The sequence below is a fragment of the Xiphias gladius genome, chromosome 6, assembly GCF_016859285.1.
Source record: "Xiphias gladius isolate SHS-SW01 ecotype Sanya breed wild chromosome 6, ASM1685928v1, whole genome shotgun sequence".
Classification (NCBI taxonomy): Eukaryota; Metazoa; Chordata; class Actinopteri; order Istiophoriformes; family Xiphiidae; genus Xiphias; species Xiphias gladius.
This window is the reverse complement of record NC_053405.1, coordinates 1,723,797-1,741,156: the sequence shown is the minus strand read 5'-3', so window position 1 is coordinate 1,741,156 and position 17,360 is coordinate 1,723,797. Positions and strand designations below refer to the sequence as shown.

Below are 17,360 nucleotides of genomic sequence, written 5' to 3'. Positions count from 1 at the left end.
GAAGAGACAATGCAAACACGCTGCTGAGTAGTAAACTGCAATGTATGTGCTGCAAATGGGATTTTTTTCCCCATGTGGATTCGTGGATTTGATTTTTAAAATTCACATGATGGAATTTTGTTTTATAACGTGTGTGTGTCTCTGCAGGAGAGTTGAGACCGTCTCTGTTCTCAATAAAACAACCTAAACACCGTTTTTACCAGATTCCTTCAGTCCTCCCACCTGAGCTGATTTTAGCTTTATCGAGCACCCGTGGGCAGGAGTTTACTGTTCCAAATCACAGTGGGAAACACTTAAAGTTACTCTCCTCTTAGATTAAGATACAAGTCAAACAGGACCTTTAGCCAGTCTCGTGTCCTCTGACACATCGAGCGCAGCATCGCGGCTTCCTACCAAAAAAAGACATTTATCCCTTTTCAATTCAAAAATATCTGGTTGGAGCAAAGCAGACGTATGGGAAACTGGCATCTGATCCGATCACACATGACAAAGTATTTTATATTTTGATGACAGTGACTGTACATGCATATTAAATGTAGAGTCTGTAAATTGGAAATTGAATTACTTGGAATAATTTTCTTATTTTTCTAAATCCCCACCAGCCCGTTGTCTGGATTCTGAAAGGAGATAACTGTTGAATTAAGCAGGAATGATTCCACGTTGATCGCTTAATGCGGCATGAATTCTGCACGACGTCAACAGAGTGCATTCTTCTGCAGGTTGATCCGTAATCTGTAAAACAGACGGGTGCGCAAAGCACACAGGGAAACATAGATATTAAATATCAGTTTATCCTGTTATCGAAGATTTCGTCTCATGTACGGTAGACCGACATGCTTCTACACGACCATGTCATTTATTATTCATCTGACCGTCCCTCAGAGCGGGTGTCGGGACGGACCCAGACTGTCGGGCTCAGCTTGTGACCGTAGCGTGTCAGTGTTCAGCTACGAGCTACGGCGAAAGTTTTCCTGCACGGGTGGTGGCAAACGTCTGCGTAACAAACATGTTGCTGTGTAGCGGTGATTAAGCTAATTAGTGCGGAATAATGACGTTGCTCTCTCTGTGTGTGTAACCGATGCCCCGTATTATTGTGCACAAAACAAAAGAAGTGACTCAAGGCAGGTGATGACAAATCAAAGTGTCTGAAGACAGCTGTGTTGCACTGTGGGACAACAATCTACGTCAGCTCCACGCTACGACGACCAGCTCAGCGCGAGCTGGCCTTCGTAACTACGCTGTATTCTGTCTTCTACTCACTGGTATCGTCAGGAAAACACCTGTCCACCATGGCCATGTACTTCTCCTCTGTGGTCAGAACAGTGCCCCCCGTAGGCAGCAGCTTGTGGCGCGGAGGAACTCCTTTAACAAAGCTCTGACAACAGCAGAAGAAGAAGAGGAAGAAGAAGAGGGGACATGAGGAGAACGACGATGACAAAAGCTAGCAACGTTTATCTTTAGTGGCCGTTTGGCTTCTTGTTTTGTCTGAGCGATGGCGGCGGTTTCACGGCCGCGCTCACCTCCAGGCTCTCGTGACACTCCAGGCAGTAGTTGGCTCTCGCCACCATGTACCTCTCCCTCCACTTCCTGGTGTCGTCAAAGTAAAGGACGACCTCCTCGTACAGCACCTCGGCCTCCTCAGGAGCCTCCTATTGAAGGCGAAGAGGGAACAAAACAAGAACTGTTCATCGGGTCACGAGCGGTAGAACTGAAAGATTGGTTGTGATGTTCGTGAATATTAATCAGAAAAATACCCGGACCTCTTTCTAGGTTCATTCACAGGTGTGTCCCGATTGGACAACAGGGACAAAAGGTGGCTACTAACCTTCGTTTACTTGGATTTTTTGTTCATTATTTTCTGATTTATTGCTTCCTCTTGCTCTTGTTTTCTATCAGTCCTCTCATCTGTGAGTTTAACTGAAGTACGTTCTGAGTATCAACCACCTTCCGGGCTTTTTATCATAACTTCCACATTTCGGGCACACGTGTCACACCTGCACCAGTGCCGACAGGTGCAGGTATTTTTCCAGCCTCTGGTTCACGAAACCAAATTCTAAAGAGCGAATGGGCGGCTGCTGGTTCAGGGTCCGGACCCGGTTTGACACGTACCCTCTGTCTGAGCAGCTGTGTGATCTTCTCTTTGTGCTGCTCCAGGTCGTCTTCTACCTGAGAGAACCGAGCCACAGAGAACTGCTTCCTGTAGTACGGACTGAAGTCCTTCAGCTCGGCCTCGGCCTGGCCTGCACCGAGACACAGAGAGAGAAAAGACATCACATCGACAGGTGTTACCGGGGAATTAGACCAACACAAAACAAGCCTCTATTGTGGGCACGTTGTTACAGGTAAAGGGTGAAATACAAAGCAGGGAGTCCGGTTCGAAGGCTTCAGAGGAGCGAGATTTATTCAGAGAAGCAAAACAGCAGGTAAAGTAGAAGCTGGCCAGACAGAGGACAAGAGAGCCTGGTGACGCTCGTCAACCAAACACAAGCGTTCACCTCGAGTTTCTGTACCTGCACCTTTTCTCTGGGAAAACTCAGTTGGCAGTTTGGCCAGAGTTTCATTTGTGGGTTTTTGTTTTTCACAACAGAAACTAAGGAGAAACATGCATGAAAAGAAAGAGTGCAGCTCGTGTTCTTGAAAATGTCGTATCAGTAAAATTCAGCTTGGTGTGTTTTTTGCACCATGGTCAGAGCCATGCTAGCTGTTTCCCCCCGCTTCCAGTCTTTATGCTAAGCTAGGCTAACCACGTCCTGACTCCAGCTCCGTACTGAACACACAGACGTGAGGTCGATATCGATTCCTCTCATCTCATTATTGGAAAAGAAAGCAAAGCGGTGTTTAACTCCTCCTGTAGGATTCATCTGCACGATGCTTTGCTGAAACAAACGTTAAGGAGCTGGAGCTTCCTGGACACACACAACATTTTCAATGCCCTTCCTCTGTGTCCTCTGTGCTGAGACATGCCAGTCTTTCTCCATTCTGGAGAACAATCACCAGATGATGATATCACACTGTACCCGAGGTGATCACGCACTGTACTGTGGTCCGATCCCAGAGGCTGCTGCTGGTGTCCCTCTGGGTCGTACCACTGCGGTCATTTCTATCCGGTGTCCAATCAGACTCACTGTCTCTGTCCAAGTCTCCAAGGCCACTCTCACTCCGCAGCATCTACCAGATCGCAGTCCCTGCTGCGGTCTGTCAGCCTACGACTGCTGGCAGTACATTCACACGATTACTGAGGGAAAAGAGAGACCTCTCAGATTTCGCTCCGTTCCTGCTAAAGCGGGCCAGATTCCCGATGCGGAGGGATGGAGTTTCTTAGGAAAAACAAAACAAAGCTCAGCACACAGACGGAGCGAAGCTCGGTTAAAGTCACCGGAGAAATTTTCCAATTTTTCCCCGTTTTCTGTTTTCTGTCTGCGTGGCTTCAAACCACATCACTAACAGCAGAGAGAGGAGGGGGAGCAAATCCATTAAATGGGTATTTACGCAGCTTTAAATGCTCAATATCCACAAACCATTACAGGCAATTCCCTGGGACACATCTTCCACTTAATGGATCAACGTGCCTGAGCGATCTGTTTATTGTCTCTCTAACCGTACAGTCAGTGTTAACGTTGAGGTTCGCGGCTCTGTCATTATCTCTCCGGGTAACGGCAGGAGGCTTTACTGCGCGGATGATGGCACAGGCCCACAGCGACCAGCCTCCGATCACTATGGAAACAGATCCTGCGGTGCTCCTTCGCCGTGTTTACGAAACAGCCGAGAAATGAAAATACATGAGGGGTTTCATGGCTCAGTTACAGGCTATTTAATAAAACAGGGCAAGACAAACGGAGAGAGAGTCTGAGAGTTTTATCATTTTTATCATCAAATATCCCAAGTAATCCTCACGTAATCAAAGGATTTCAATGGAATATTTAGGGATAACTAATAGATAAGCTGATTGATTGTTAAATAGTGAGGTGTTTTCAATGCATTACCTGAAACCACACAGAGAGACGGACGGATTTAACATTTTTTACGTTAATAACAATCCTCTCAGTTCTAAGGGATTTTTACCCCAGAACCCATTCAAAGTTTTCCATTAAAATTCCATTAATTTACCCATTAGTAATGATGATGATGAAAATAACATTTTACTGGAATTTTAAGGGAATGATTAATAAATGACTGAGCTGATTGTAACATATAATGTTCTTTTAAATTTTTTTTAAAATGGATTATGAAGAAGTCCAGCTTCATAGTGAGGATTTTTTAGGGGAAAAAAAAAATCACTCCTTAGAATTGACCAATGTATTTACACACTGGTTTTAATGTTGTGGCTGATGGGTGTATATCTAAGAAGAATGAATGTGAAAAATCAGCCATGGCTTTCATGCCGTTTGGTCATTTTTTGATTATCACTGTGAAACTGAATCCATTCCATTAACCTATCCATTCAGTTACATTAATGTAACAACCTTAATTACATTAATACTGTAATTAAGGGAACTATCTTATATATAGACTTATGACGGGACAGTTAGTAGATAAACTGATGGACTGTAATTAAAAGTCATCCCACAACATCAAAACCATCCCTTAATTTATACCTTAATATTTCTAGTGACGTCTTTTACCCCTTAAAAATCTGTGTAGACAATCCATTGAAAGTCCTTGTTACAGTCAATGCGTGCATCGTTTAACTGACCCCCAGTCTGTAGTGATCCTTGAAGTCGCACCTTTAACTTCAGAAATTCATAGAAAATTGTATATTTTGTAAATTTTAAAAAGGCTCCAAACCCTTTAATCCAAGCAGAAAAACCTCTAATGAACCCATAACATGTTACAGTCCACTAATTTACCCCAAGTCTGGGGTTAATCTTGTAACCCTCCGGCTGTCCTCGGCTCACTGTGACCCGCGACACAAGTCACCTCGACGTCCCGCCCCAAAGCAGGGAAGCGTGTGCTGCAGCCCCACACGTGGTAATCGGGACCTCAGTGAAGGCGGCACAGTCTCCACAGGAGGACACGGTGTGTGTACAGAATATGAGGACGACGGGAGGGTTCAACGCCTCAGGTGTAAATTAAGGGGGGATTTCCTGCACCTCTTAAAATCTACTTAATATGTGAATTAAGGGCTTTCGTGAGTTAGATGTGCTACGTTTCCAGGGTATTTTTAGAGGATTGTTGTTTCACTCCCTCAGTAAGGGAGGGGCGTGTTTTCTTCATCAGAAGCTGCGGTTTGAAGCTGTCGATGTGGAATCTCAGGGGAACTCCTTGTTTTTTCCTCAGGCCTAAACAATGCAGTGAGTTAAGGTCAGTCGATCTCTCGTCTCCCCGTTGACCCCGACGAGGCCTTTCCTCCGCCGATCAGCTAATCAGAGTTGGACATCCTGCTCCCAGTCGTGGGCAGTTTCCACCTCCTGAGTGGTGACCACACTCTCCGTTCTCGGTAGGACGACATGATGCCACAGATTTCTGGCCGCGTCTCATCTTACGTAAGAATGACTCCAATGAGATCCGCTCCGTGCGGCATGCAGAGTTTACATTTAGGAAGAAAAGAAGACTGGTACTGGGTAGGTACCGGATACTCAGGCCTACAGGTACTGGAACCGGAATCAGAAGAAAATAAAGTTTCCTCAGCGCCACCCTGTCCAACATGGACCTGTGGAAAACCTACACGAACCAAACGTGCATTTAGAAAAAACAAATAAATAAAGCAGGCGAGACCCAATCCCAAAAAGGACCCAAGGACAGTCAGAACTGGTCCAAGACTGACCTGAGGATAAGTAGACCGGATCCAAAATGGGGTCGGTCCAGTCAGACCCAAACAGAGAGCAAACACCAACAACACGGGTCAGTTCAACAACAACAACAATAATAATAATACCAGCAAATGTTGTACTGAAGGTGGTTCTTTTGAGTGTTTCTGTAGAATTAGAAGGCCGAAAACCAAGAACAGTCTTTTTGACCCCCCCCCCCCCCAAAAAAAGGACAGCTTCTCCGATTGGCTCCGACTGTATTTCAGTACCAAACACCACTGGGGAAAAAACCCTCAGAACTGTCAGCAGGCGGCGCTACTAAAGATTCTGGTTATTCTGACAGCGGCTCATTCAGCCGTGACGCAGCAAGTGTCTATAGTTCGTGGCCGATTCTGCACAGATTTAACGAGGAGAAAAGAGATGCATGAAACGACTCCTTCATCTGAAAGAAAACCATTCTGCATCCCCAGGGACATGTCCAACAGCACAACACCCGGTCCTCCACAGACACTGAAACAGACTCTGCTTGTGTAACTGTCAGGGCACCGGTGTAAGCTGCAGCCTGCCGTCCTACTTCTGCACAGCAGCATCCAGTCAGGCTGGAGGTTAACCCTTTTCCAATAAAGAAGAAGCAGCGAGTCACTCGGGGGAGGCTCATAAAAGCAGCAGGCTTCTTCTCATGGACACCGGACAAGTGTTATTCTCCTGCCTCTGCGCTGCAGCTGCTGAAAATGTCTTTCGCGTGTCAGCTGGATTAGTCCTTGAGAGGCTCTGTCTGCCGAGACACACAAGTTTTCTGTTAAAATATATTCGTTCTCTTCACTAACTCAAGATGGAGGATGCGTTTCCTTCCTCTGAGTTCACCTCGGCTCATGCTGCTCTGAGCCGATTTGAATGGCTTTGGCCTCGGCCCGAATCCGATCGCCCCGCAGCCGTTTATGCAAAATATCTCCGGTCGCTGTTTGTTTCCTATATTCTCTTTTCAGGTTAAATGGTTTCGCTGACAGGGAAAGGCAGTCGGAGGAGGGAGGAAACACTCAGACTCTCAGAACGTTCTCTGACTCTGGCCTCATAAAGGTGAGGAATTATTCTTTACACAGTAAAGCAAATAGATTTTATCAGTGCAGATCAGACTGAATAAGCACTTCTTAGGAACTGTGTGAAAATTACCCAGAAAGGGGGGGCGGGCAGCGTATTGTTCTATTTTAGATGAAGAGAGGGTAGTCTATTACAATGCATGTCATTTTGTAAATTTTCTGGAAAATCAATTGAGAAACTACGCATTAAGATCCAATAAAGGATTGATACAAAAGTGGAAAGAGTTTGGCCAAATTCGATTTCGTTATCTCACCCCCACATTATTCTGCCACTGATTTAACACTGCACATTTCAGCCTCACCTGTTGCACCCGTCGTCCTACTAATCAGCGACGGGAAATGAAGCGCGATGACGCCGGACGGTCACAGCTGACCACGGCTGCCGATGAAAAGCTGCCCGATCAGCCGTGGGTGTGGAGACGGCCGTCGCTGGACCCCTGTGACACCGAAGGAAGCTTGAAGGCACGAGGATTCTCAGGCGAGTTCTGCGGCTGCAAGGAGCGTCTTTTTTCTCTGATTTCTAAGTGCATTTATGGACGTTCACTGGCGATGGACACGTGTGTTCAGACTTGACCGAGTTGGGACCCAGAGGGGAAGTGAGATTCTAGACACGAACTGAGGCAATGGTGCACTGAAGGGAGGTGCAAGTATCACGCTGACTTCATCCGCTGACCTTTATACACAGACTACGGCTGCATCCATTCTAATTTATATTTATTTTCATCATTTAGATCCAGGGGTTGCTCGAGCCGCTGCCTGCATGGGCCCATTTTTGGTCGCAGTAAGAATCACTTATTCCTTAACAGCTCTTAAAAGTGTGGCCCAAATAATCCCCATTTTGTTCCTTTTGTCGTATCCTAATTTCTCTCGCTGTCCGTTGTGAAAATTATTCTTCCATTTAGACACTGACATCATCTTAAATTTAAGGCTTTACAGTTATTAAATGGTGAAACGGGTTGAACCCATTTAACATGTCCCCCCCCCCTCTAAATCAGTCCCTAAGAAATCAGTTTGAGCTGAGATACCTCGATATTTTGTACTCGATATTCCTGCCTTGTTTTTGTTGCTGTTGTTGTTTACGGGGACAGTTTTTAATCAGTCAGCGTTACTGTAAACGTGCCAGTGCGAGCCATCTGCCTCTTTAAAAAAAAACAAAAAACGTAACAGCAATGAAACTGAATCATGATCGTAAAGACATTATTGAAAGCAAAACAAGCAAACAGCAACACAAATGTGTCATGGGGAGAAAATAAACCACAGCACACAGAAATCACCTCTAAACACACAAAGGCAGCATCTGACACTTTGCAGACGTGTTTACATGCAGACCAATAATGTGGTTCAGGGAGTCGTGTAAACACGGAGCCACGTTAACCACAGACTCGGCTCTTGTTTATGTCATTAGAGTCACATTATGCTCGTAGTTGAAATAATTGCTGCCACGGTCTCATTAGTGAGGGGCGATCCGGCCTGTAAAAACCGCCAACGTGCTCGGGGAACTGAATGTTGGGTTCCAAGTCGGGGACAGTGAAGTACCACCATAAAAGTTGCTCACCCACTCTTGAGACTTGACGCGTAAAAACTGCCCCTCTAGGCTCTTTTTTGGGGAAACTCCAGGAACAGTGAAACTTTATACTTAGAGGAGAAAAACCCCTGGTAGATGGAGCCATGTGCAACAAGCAGCCTGGACCTTCGGCGGGGTCCCGACACGGTACACCGTTACGTGTATCATCAGAAAACCAGAACTCCTGCAATAACTCCTTTCTTAACGCGCCCGTGGATCCGCTGGGCAAACGCTTCGCTCTGCTGTTGGTTCCCTTTCTTCTTGAACTCCCCGAGAGGCCGACAGGTCACAGGGTCGAGGAAGGTCAGAAATCGTAAGATGCAAGGCATGGTGGGTAAAAGCACATGAAGCTAACACACTCGTGATACTGCAGCACAAGGGACAACTGTGAGAATATGTTACACCCGTTACACCTGTTTCACATGTACAGGAACATGACACCTGAGGAGCCCCACCTGTAGACTAATCCACCGTGTGTCTACAGGATTTCATCTAGGCCACTTTGGGCTTCGCTTACGGCTTCAACCAAGAAATATGTGGTTACTAAATGACTTGAGCTGAGTCACGTGAGTATCTCTCGAAGTCACAGTCTCCGTAGTGAAAGATTCGCTCTCTGTGTCACTATTCCTCCACGGCAGGACCACCATTTTGAGGAGGAATGATCTCAGTAACCTTCTAACGTAGGTAATGGCATGCGAGTGCTGTACCGAGACTGGCTTGAAAACGTGCCGGTCTATCCTTTGACTGAAACGTACGCCGGTACGTGAACGATGAGTGTGAGCTGTCTGCTCACTGGAGAGACCCGCTACTCCGCCTTCCTCATTAATGATATCAGACAGCAGAAGATCGAGCACGGAGTCTTGAAACACCGAGAACAATCGGGACTCGTTACTTCAGAACTTTTAATCATGTCAATTCAAGCAGTTAGAGAAAAACAAAACCGACTGAATCAATAAAACACCTGGAAAACACTCAGAGAGCTCAGAGGCTGCACAGTCCTCTACCTTAATCTGAATAACAGAGCACTTTGGATATTTGAAGCTGGATCTTGAGCAGCATCGAAGTGGAGGACAATCCAGGGATACGTGTACCAGACTTTTTCATTCGATTACGTGCCGTGCCTCCTAAGTTATTCATGAAAACTGTTCGGAAATTCTTTTGACAATTCCCAAATCTGGATCTGCACCGACAACTAGCCACTTGTTCACCCTTGACTTTTCAACATGTTTCACTTAAACGCTTTGGGGAAATCCTGCTAACAAAACAAACAAGTCAGAGAGGACTGAAAACAAAGCCTCTTTAGCAGAAGGATCAAAAAGATTCCCCGTGAAATAAAAGCTCCACCTTGAAGCAAAACAAGCGAGACTTGCCATTTCACACAGGACATGGCAACTATTTAAAGAGTGCAGCTATTGTTTAGGCCGTCACCTCTAACTTCATTCATCTCTAAGCGAGCTCTAGGCATCAAAACACCTCTGATGGACAATTTCACACAAACTATGCAAGATCGTAAATGATGGAACACAGCATGACGCCTTCAGCTTAGACTCTTCCAGGACTCGCAGAGACCTTGGAAACGAATGCACAGCAAATGCACAAACAAGAAAGAGGCATGAATACGCAAAAACATCCTCACCTGCACAGACCCAACCCCTGCCACACATCGGGCCCACTGAAAGTCCAACCTCCACGCCCACATTGCTAGGATTTACTCCGTCCACACACACTGGAGCAAAGCACTAACCCGATCTATGAGGCACTGCGTGGACTTTATTCACCACGTGCACTTGCAAACCTTCTAGTTTCAGGTGGCTCCTGATGTCGCAACGGTCCTCGTTCGACACTTGTGTTTGTTTCGATCCCCTTTCTGGCGTTTGTTCGTTTTCATTGTTTATCTGTTGTGTTTGTTTTATTATTTCATGAGAGTCCAGTGTTATCAGTTTTATATACTTTATCATTCCACGCTCTTATCTTGCTGTAACAATCTAATGTGTCAGTTGCTTTGTGTGTCAGTGCCTCTGTCTTTGCCACTGTCTTTTGTAAAGCGTGTCGAGACACAACACGGTGTGATAGCGGCCTATGAATAAATGACTCTGACACTGTGTGGGGAGGGTCTGTGGAATTTTCCGACACCTTGTGTAGCAGAATGAGTCCCAGACTTCGGGACAAAATATGGAAAAGGGAGTTCTTGCATTACATGAGGAAATGTACGATTGACGTGTCCGACAGGTAAAATCACCACGACCTGCGAGGTCATCTTTTGTTTCACGTGTCCTTCGGTTGCCTGCGGAACAGTGACGTGTCAGCGCATGTCATTTGTGTTGTCGTACGCACTCTAAGATGCAAACACACGCGCATGACTAAGTGAAGAAGAATGCAGACGGTCTAAAGTTTCCACACGGTATCATTCACTGCTAAATCCCACAAGTCGGGGCTCATGAATGAAGCACATTCAAAAGTGGCCAGACGGCCTTACAATTAAGCTGAAAGTACGATATGATGGTCACGATATGAAGAAGCAAAGCTGTGATTGTGGTTTTGTACATATATGGACATGGTGGAGTCCAGTAAACCGTGAAGTCCAGAAGAGGAGCCGCATTGTGTTGTCAGTCAGGAAATACCCGAGACACCAAACGAGTCGCTGCAAAGCAGAAAAATGTGGGACAAAGACGCAGCGAGCGAGCGTGTGTGTGTGTGGGGGGGGGCTGCATGCTGGTGACAGAAATATGAGCCAGTGCATATGTGGAGTCTGAGGATGCGCACACGAGTTCCACTTCTACTTCATTCAAATGAGACACACACTGCGGTGCTGCAGGTTTCCTCCCTTCTCCGTCAGGATGCAATCTGAGCTCGACTCAGATTCCTTTAAATAAACAGCCTTGGCGTGAGCGTGAGCAGTGAGGCTGAAGCATGAATGGCACAGCTGATGCCACTCACGCTCCACTTCTGAAGGTGCAGAACCCTTCAAGACTCCTCAGTCCATCGAAATGAAAAAACAAAAACAAAAAACCCACATTCCTTCCACTGCACAATTAAAAAAAAAAAAAAAAGCGATTTTTAACTCGTTTTCCAGGTTGTGTCTCTTTCCTGATCCGACAAACAAGGCAGCAGGAAACCACACGACTCCTTGTTTGCTTTTTTACGACAAAAGAAATTATAATTTAGTTATCGTGTGTAAAAATGTAAAACAATGGGACAGTAATTTAGAGAAGTGGTTTGACACTGTGGGCCCAGCCCACGACAACACTGAACTTCGCTCTCACTGTGGTAAACTGTCACCGTTCAAAGTTGCTGAATCAGTTATTCTTAGCAGTTCCTCTTTGTTCACTCTAAAAATGTTTGCCTCGTGTCCGTGTGTTCAGATTTGAGTGGAGGTAGGACTCTGGCGAGGACAACTTTGGACACGAATTTCAGAAATCGGGCGCTAAGGGGCTTAAAGTCACATCACACATTATCTTTGCCTCCCCGGAGGACAGAATATTTTTTTATCCGGGCGGTTAGAGGAGCGTCGGAGGTTTTCTAAGATGATCAGGGATCATTGAATGGATCCTGAGCTCCGAGACGAGACACGAGAGACACGAGGTCAGTGAGGACAGAGAGCTGCGCTCAACACGCAGGTTTCACAGCCCTGATGTGACGTCACTGACATTAAAGATGGCCCCTGGATCCTGCGCTCACACACCCGTCATTAGAGCAGAGAAGCTGCCTCAGATGGGCGTCACTGACTCGGAGCCGTTTCAAGGACCCGTCTGTCAGTCAGTGGCTCTGACGAGCCGCAGAGCCTGTTTGGCACCCGCATGCCGTCGAACCTGGATGACGCAAGGCAAGAATGTGAAAGGCCTGGATGCCCAGTTCTGGGGGGGGGGGGTCTGCCTGCATTCCTCGTGTTTACACTAAAAATAAGCCGCACGCAGACACGAACCTTTAGCTGGAAGGCCCGAAAAATCCCGAATCTGACGGAGACAAAAACAGAATGTGGCCAAAAGTATGTGGACACGCCTCACGGGGCTGGTCTCGGTTCCTGAGCTCCAACAATGCCACAGCATAGAATGATATTTTAGACTATAGTGTTCCTCCAGCTCTGTGTCAACAGTTTGTGTTTGTCTCTTACATAACACAACATTAAAGTCATGCTCAAAGCCAGCGCCGTAAAGAAATAGTTTCTCCAAGTTTGGTCTGGAAGAACTTGACTGGCCTGCGCCGAGCCCTGACCTGGAACACCGACTGTGAGCCAGACCTCATCACCCAGAATCGGTGCTGGACCTCACTGATGCTCTAATGTGTCTGAATGGGAGCGAAGCACTGCAGCAGGTTCAACATCTGGAGGAAAGACTGAAATCAGGAGAGCACATTAATCAACATGATATCGCAATCCCAGGTTCAGCTATGGCTGCCGTTTTTGGGGCTGTCCACATACTTTTGCCCATGTAGGATAAAAGAGCAGTTCACCTGCGGACGAAACTCCTCCGACTTGCCGTCGCAGCAGCGGGAGTTCGTGAAAACGGACTGCATCTTCAACCCGGAGCTTCCTCTCGAAGTAGCCTACACACGCCGGTGATCCTCTGACTTACCCTCTAGCGCCACCAGCAGGCTGACGTTTTTGATTTTTTTTTTTTTTTTGTGAAAAATCTGAACGTATACAGATTCACCTAACTGCCGGACAGTGTATCCTAATAACGTCAGTGATCCTCGGGCTTTTCATCCAGCGCCATCATCAGGTCGAAATTTTAATTCGTACGATACTTTGGTTTACGGCCAAATACCCGCAAAACTAATGACGTTCAATTAGCACTTTATGTTCAGTGCTAATTAGCAAATGTTGGCACGGTAATATCCTACAGTACCAGCATGTTAGCATTGTCATTGTGAGTATGTTAGCATGCCGGTGTTAGCGTTTAGCTCAAGCACAGTCTCACGGAGCTGCTGGCTGCAGACTGTTAGCGCTGTTACAGCAGGCGAGGTAGAATGTGTTAATGGAACAACTTTGGGGGTGATGGTAGATGTGTTTTTCGACGTTGGAGCCAGCTGAATCTAAGTAAAGCTGAACTTTAGGAAACCACGGTCCGAGCCGGGCTAGCTGTTTCCCCCTGTGTTTAGGCTAAGCTGGGCTAACCCCCGTCCTGACTCCAGCCAAACATCTAAAAAGGAAGCAGATAAGTGCAGTCTACAAAATGTTGAACTATTCCTTCCAGTAAGAATATCTGCTTTTCCATCATTTACGGTGAACGGATCCTTTATCTAGAGAATTATTAGAGAATTTAATGAGGCTCCCATCTCAGCCTCGGTGTAGACTTTTTGTAGTTTCAGTCTTTTCCTTTCATACAGATGTAGTGACAGAAATACTGCCTTGGCTACTGAGAGCGGGTTTCGTGATGGAAAGCTGTTTGCACGGCAGCAGATTCTGCTGTATTTGCATTGTGTTCCGCGGACACTTGTTCAGTCGGTCTGGGTAAACAACAGGTGGGTTTCCAGCCGAGAGTCTGAGCGGCAGTTTCCTCTCTTTGTGGAGAGCAGTGGATTCAGATCTAAACGGGGGAAAAAGGCTCACAGTTTCTCAGCTCCTCCGAATATCTGAGGGATTGTGTAATGGCAGCTGGAGGCAGAGTGACACAGCATGAAGAATGGCCCAACGACAGCAAAAACAAAGAGGGAGAATGCCAGAATCTCTACAACTATGTACGAATTAAACAAGTGGGATACAACAAAATCTTGTAACTGCAAATAAACTATCTTGCGTTAATACCCACGGGCCACATTTTTTTGGGTGAAGTATAACAGATGAGGAGAACGAGCTTTTCGAAGGAAGAGACGTTTATATTCTTCGATGCCTTTTTGTAAAGGCACTGGTCCTTTAACTGCAGGACTGAGCATCCATCCACTGAAGTGCCCTTTCCACCAGACTCAGAATACCAGCTCACACTTCATAACAGGACAGAAGTTCTACTTCTGCTCCCAGCATCGAGTCGTTTTCAGCAGCAGTAGAACATCTGGCCGTGACTCGATACACTGCGTTCGCAAGCAGTAGCTGCGTCACGAGCAAGTAACACGTCACCTGTAAATTTGAACACGTATGGCGCCGTCGGACCATCCCAGCCAGCCGTGCTAACGTCAGCCCAAGTTAACGTTTGTGTTTAACCTGTTTAGTTTTCAAAGGCTATAGAAAAGCGCGGGTGTTTTGTCTGATGAGCAGCGTGTTGCATCATTTGGAGTCGCTCGCCGGCTCGGGAACGCTCGTTTATTGGGGCCGCGACCCCTCTTTTTAAAGCCTCAACGTCTCAGAGACAAGAGAAGGTACGAGCCGAAAAAGGCTGCTCACACTAGTTGTTGGGCACAATGACATGTCACGGCACGGTCAGTCGGGAACGACCCCCGTCCTGACGGAAGGGAAACACAACCAAAGGGGGTTAAGAGACTTTGACACGGCACCGGTCGTTGGTACTCGTCCCTTTGAGTCCTGATGAGATCGGCAATGGTCTAAAGGGAAACAGTTCAAACAGCCGAGTAATGCAGAGATTCCACGGAGCAGACAGCAGAGCAGATGTTACACCCCGCTGAGCTTCTCTGTTTGCCTCTTCGATAAAATATGTGGACAGTAAAGATGGATCCCCACTCCCCTGCCAGATGCGGATGATGTACGACCCAAATATTCTGCTTAAACAAATAAATGTCATAACCATCATCATCATCGTCACTGTCCACACCTGCAGTTCGGAACATTTATTTTCTAAGGACCCACATTTTTATAGCCTCGCAGAGCCAAACTACATCTCACAAGGTCTGCTGTTTTTCGGGGAGATTTCAGTCTGGAAAGCATCCACTGAGAATCCACGGAGCTCAACAGACGCATACTGGATTAATTAGTGAAATGTGGCCTCCAGAACCTCATTATGGAGTATTTAAAGTAGGAGCTGCTCACTAAATGTTCATCAAAATTCTGTTTCTGCATGCGTTCGGCCGCTGTTTCTCCTCAGATATACTCAGTGCCTGGGAAACAAAGTCAATAGCACGCCAGAATCCCAAAAGGTTTTTAATGTACTGGTTCCTTGCAAAAGACAAACAGGAACCGGGGAATGTTTGGGGCTTTTTTTGTTTGATCGTTAAATAATTATTTTTTTTTTTAATCGATTTTGCTGACGATCGATCAGTTGTAGCTCTAATTGTAATTACTGCTATACAGAGTTATTGCAGGTTTTACAATCAAATAAATTCAGTCAACCCCAACATCCACGGCTGGATTCCAGCTGGGGACCTTTATTGAGTGTTAGACCCTCTCTCTATTCAGTAAGGCAAACAAACGTCAGCAGTTTTCAGTCTGACCACATAGAAAGACTTGAAAACATTTCACTTTGGTGCACTAAAAAAAGCCAAATACCATCAGATAGAGTTAGAAATAAAAGAAAAATTCTGTTCCGCTAAACCGCACAGCCAAAACACTGACAGAGGACAAATGACATCAGTCAGAAAAACTGCCTCACTGCGTCCGGGGATCTGCCCCCACCAAAACTGGACTGTGGTCAGTTCATGAGTCACACGTACTGAAGCGGATCACTTCATCCGACCGGCGGCCTCCGACCCAGCCCTGTAAACTACCACCAAATATTCAACGAGCTCCGCCCTGCACACACATTTTACTGCCGCGGATGTTTTCGCCACGAGGAATGGGCGCACTGTGTCACTGCTCCGGCCCCAAAGCCTGAGTTCGCCCGCCACTAAACGGCAGCCAGGAAAAACTGAGGGAAACCAACGTGAAAGACACAGGCACGTCCTGAGGTCTGCAGACTGAGGTCACGAGCCGCTTTTACACAGCCGCAATATGAGCTGCGGAAGACAGAAAAGCACCCAAAGGATCCCATTAAACAAGAGTCTGAGACATGCCGACTGTTTCCCCCGGCCTGAAAGACGCACTGCGTGATATGTACCGTCCGATTTGCAGAGCCCAGCCGGCAGAGTGAGGATCCCTGCCACGCTGTGGACAAACCGTGGCAACTAAACACACAAAAACAAACATTTCCACCAGTTTCCACTTCAGAAGCACTTCACCGGACACGTGGTCCACGCGCTGTGGCACAGGACCCACATTTTGACTTTTCCGTTCTCAGTTTGAACACATGGGACTGTGTCCTGTAACCACGGCAACAGCAGAGGCAACGCAACCCGCGTCAAACTCGACAACATGGCGGTACTTCCACTGAGGATTTCCTTTTTTCTGTTCTGGCAAATCCAGCGAGGACTGAGGGCACCGGATTTCTCCGCATGCTCATCCCCGTTGCCGAGTGTTGTATTTGTTCTCGGCCGTTTGTGCTTCGTCGTACTCTCAGCTTTTTTTTTGGGGCCTTTTGAACCTTTATTTTGTTTGTTTCCGCGCAGACCAGTACAGAAAGACTGAACCTCAGGATGCTCTGGTGGCCCAGGGGTTAGGGCGCCAACCGTTGACCAAAGCGTCCCCGGGTTGACGGTGGCCCAGCCTAATCCTGCAGCAAAATGTAGCTGATTCTCGGGTCAAAGTCCCCCCCCTCAAAAAAAACTAGCCGATATACAGTACGTGCCAGATCCAGTTCTCATTTGGTCCTCCAGAGCCAGGACAAAGCTGATTCTCAGCCAGACTCAGGTGGATCGTTGAGTGTCTATCAACTGCCTCGATCAGGATCAGGTTCCCCTAAATCAAAGTGTAACAGACTCGACCGGAAGCACAAGCTCAGCAGCCGCCAAATTTATAAATCCTGCTTAGGATCTCAGAAGACCTTGGGTCGGTCCTGGACCACATGAAGAGCACAGGATCGCTGCTTGCCAACTTTGAACAAAGCCCTAAGTTCATGTGCGCGAGGACCCTGCCGGCCACCAAATGTCCTCCTGCCTCATCTCGTTTACATCGATTTGGAAACTAATGTCACAGAGTTACGGCATCAGCATTAAAGCAGCAGCACTTTCTGAACCGTAAAGGCAACGTCCTGC

At 46.8% G+C, this 17,360-nt stretch overlaps 1 protein-coding gene across 1 annotated transcript in view; it reads right to left on the bottom strand.

Moving 5' to 3' along the window:
• Positions 1–17,360, bottom strand: part of niban1a (niban apoptosis regulator 1a) — a 33,191-nt gene that overhangs the window by 14,739 nt on the left and 1,092 nt on the right. The window contains exons 2-4 of the mRNA XM_040128454.1: positions 2,110–2,240; positions 1,521–1,649; positions 1,261–1,375 (exon numbers count right to left, since the gene is read on the bottom strand). Of these exons, the coding sequence (XP_039984388.1) occupies positions 1,261–1,375; positions 1,521–1,649; positions 2,110–2,240 (375 nt within the window). The remainder of the gene's footprint in view (positions 1–1,260; positions 1,376–1,520; positions 1,650–2,109; positions 2,241–17,360) is intronic.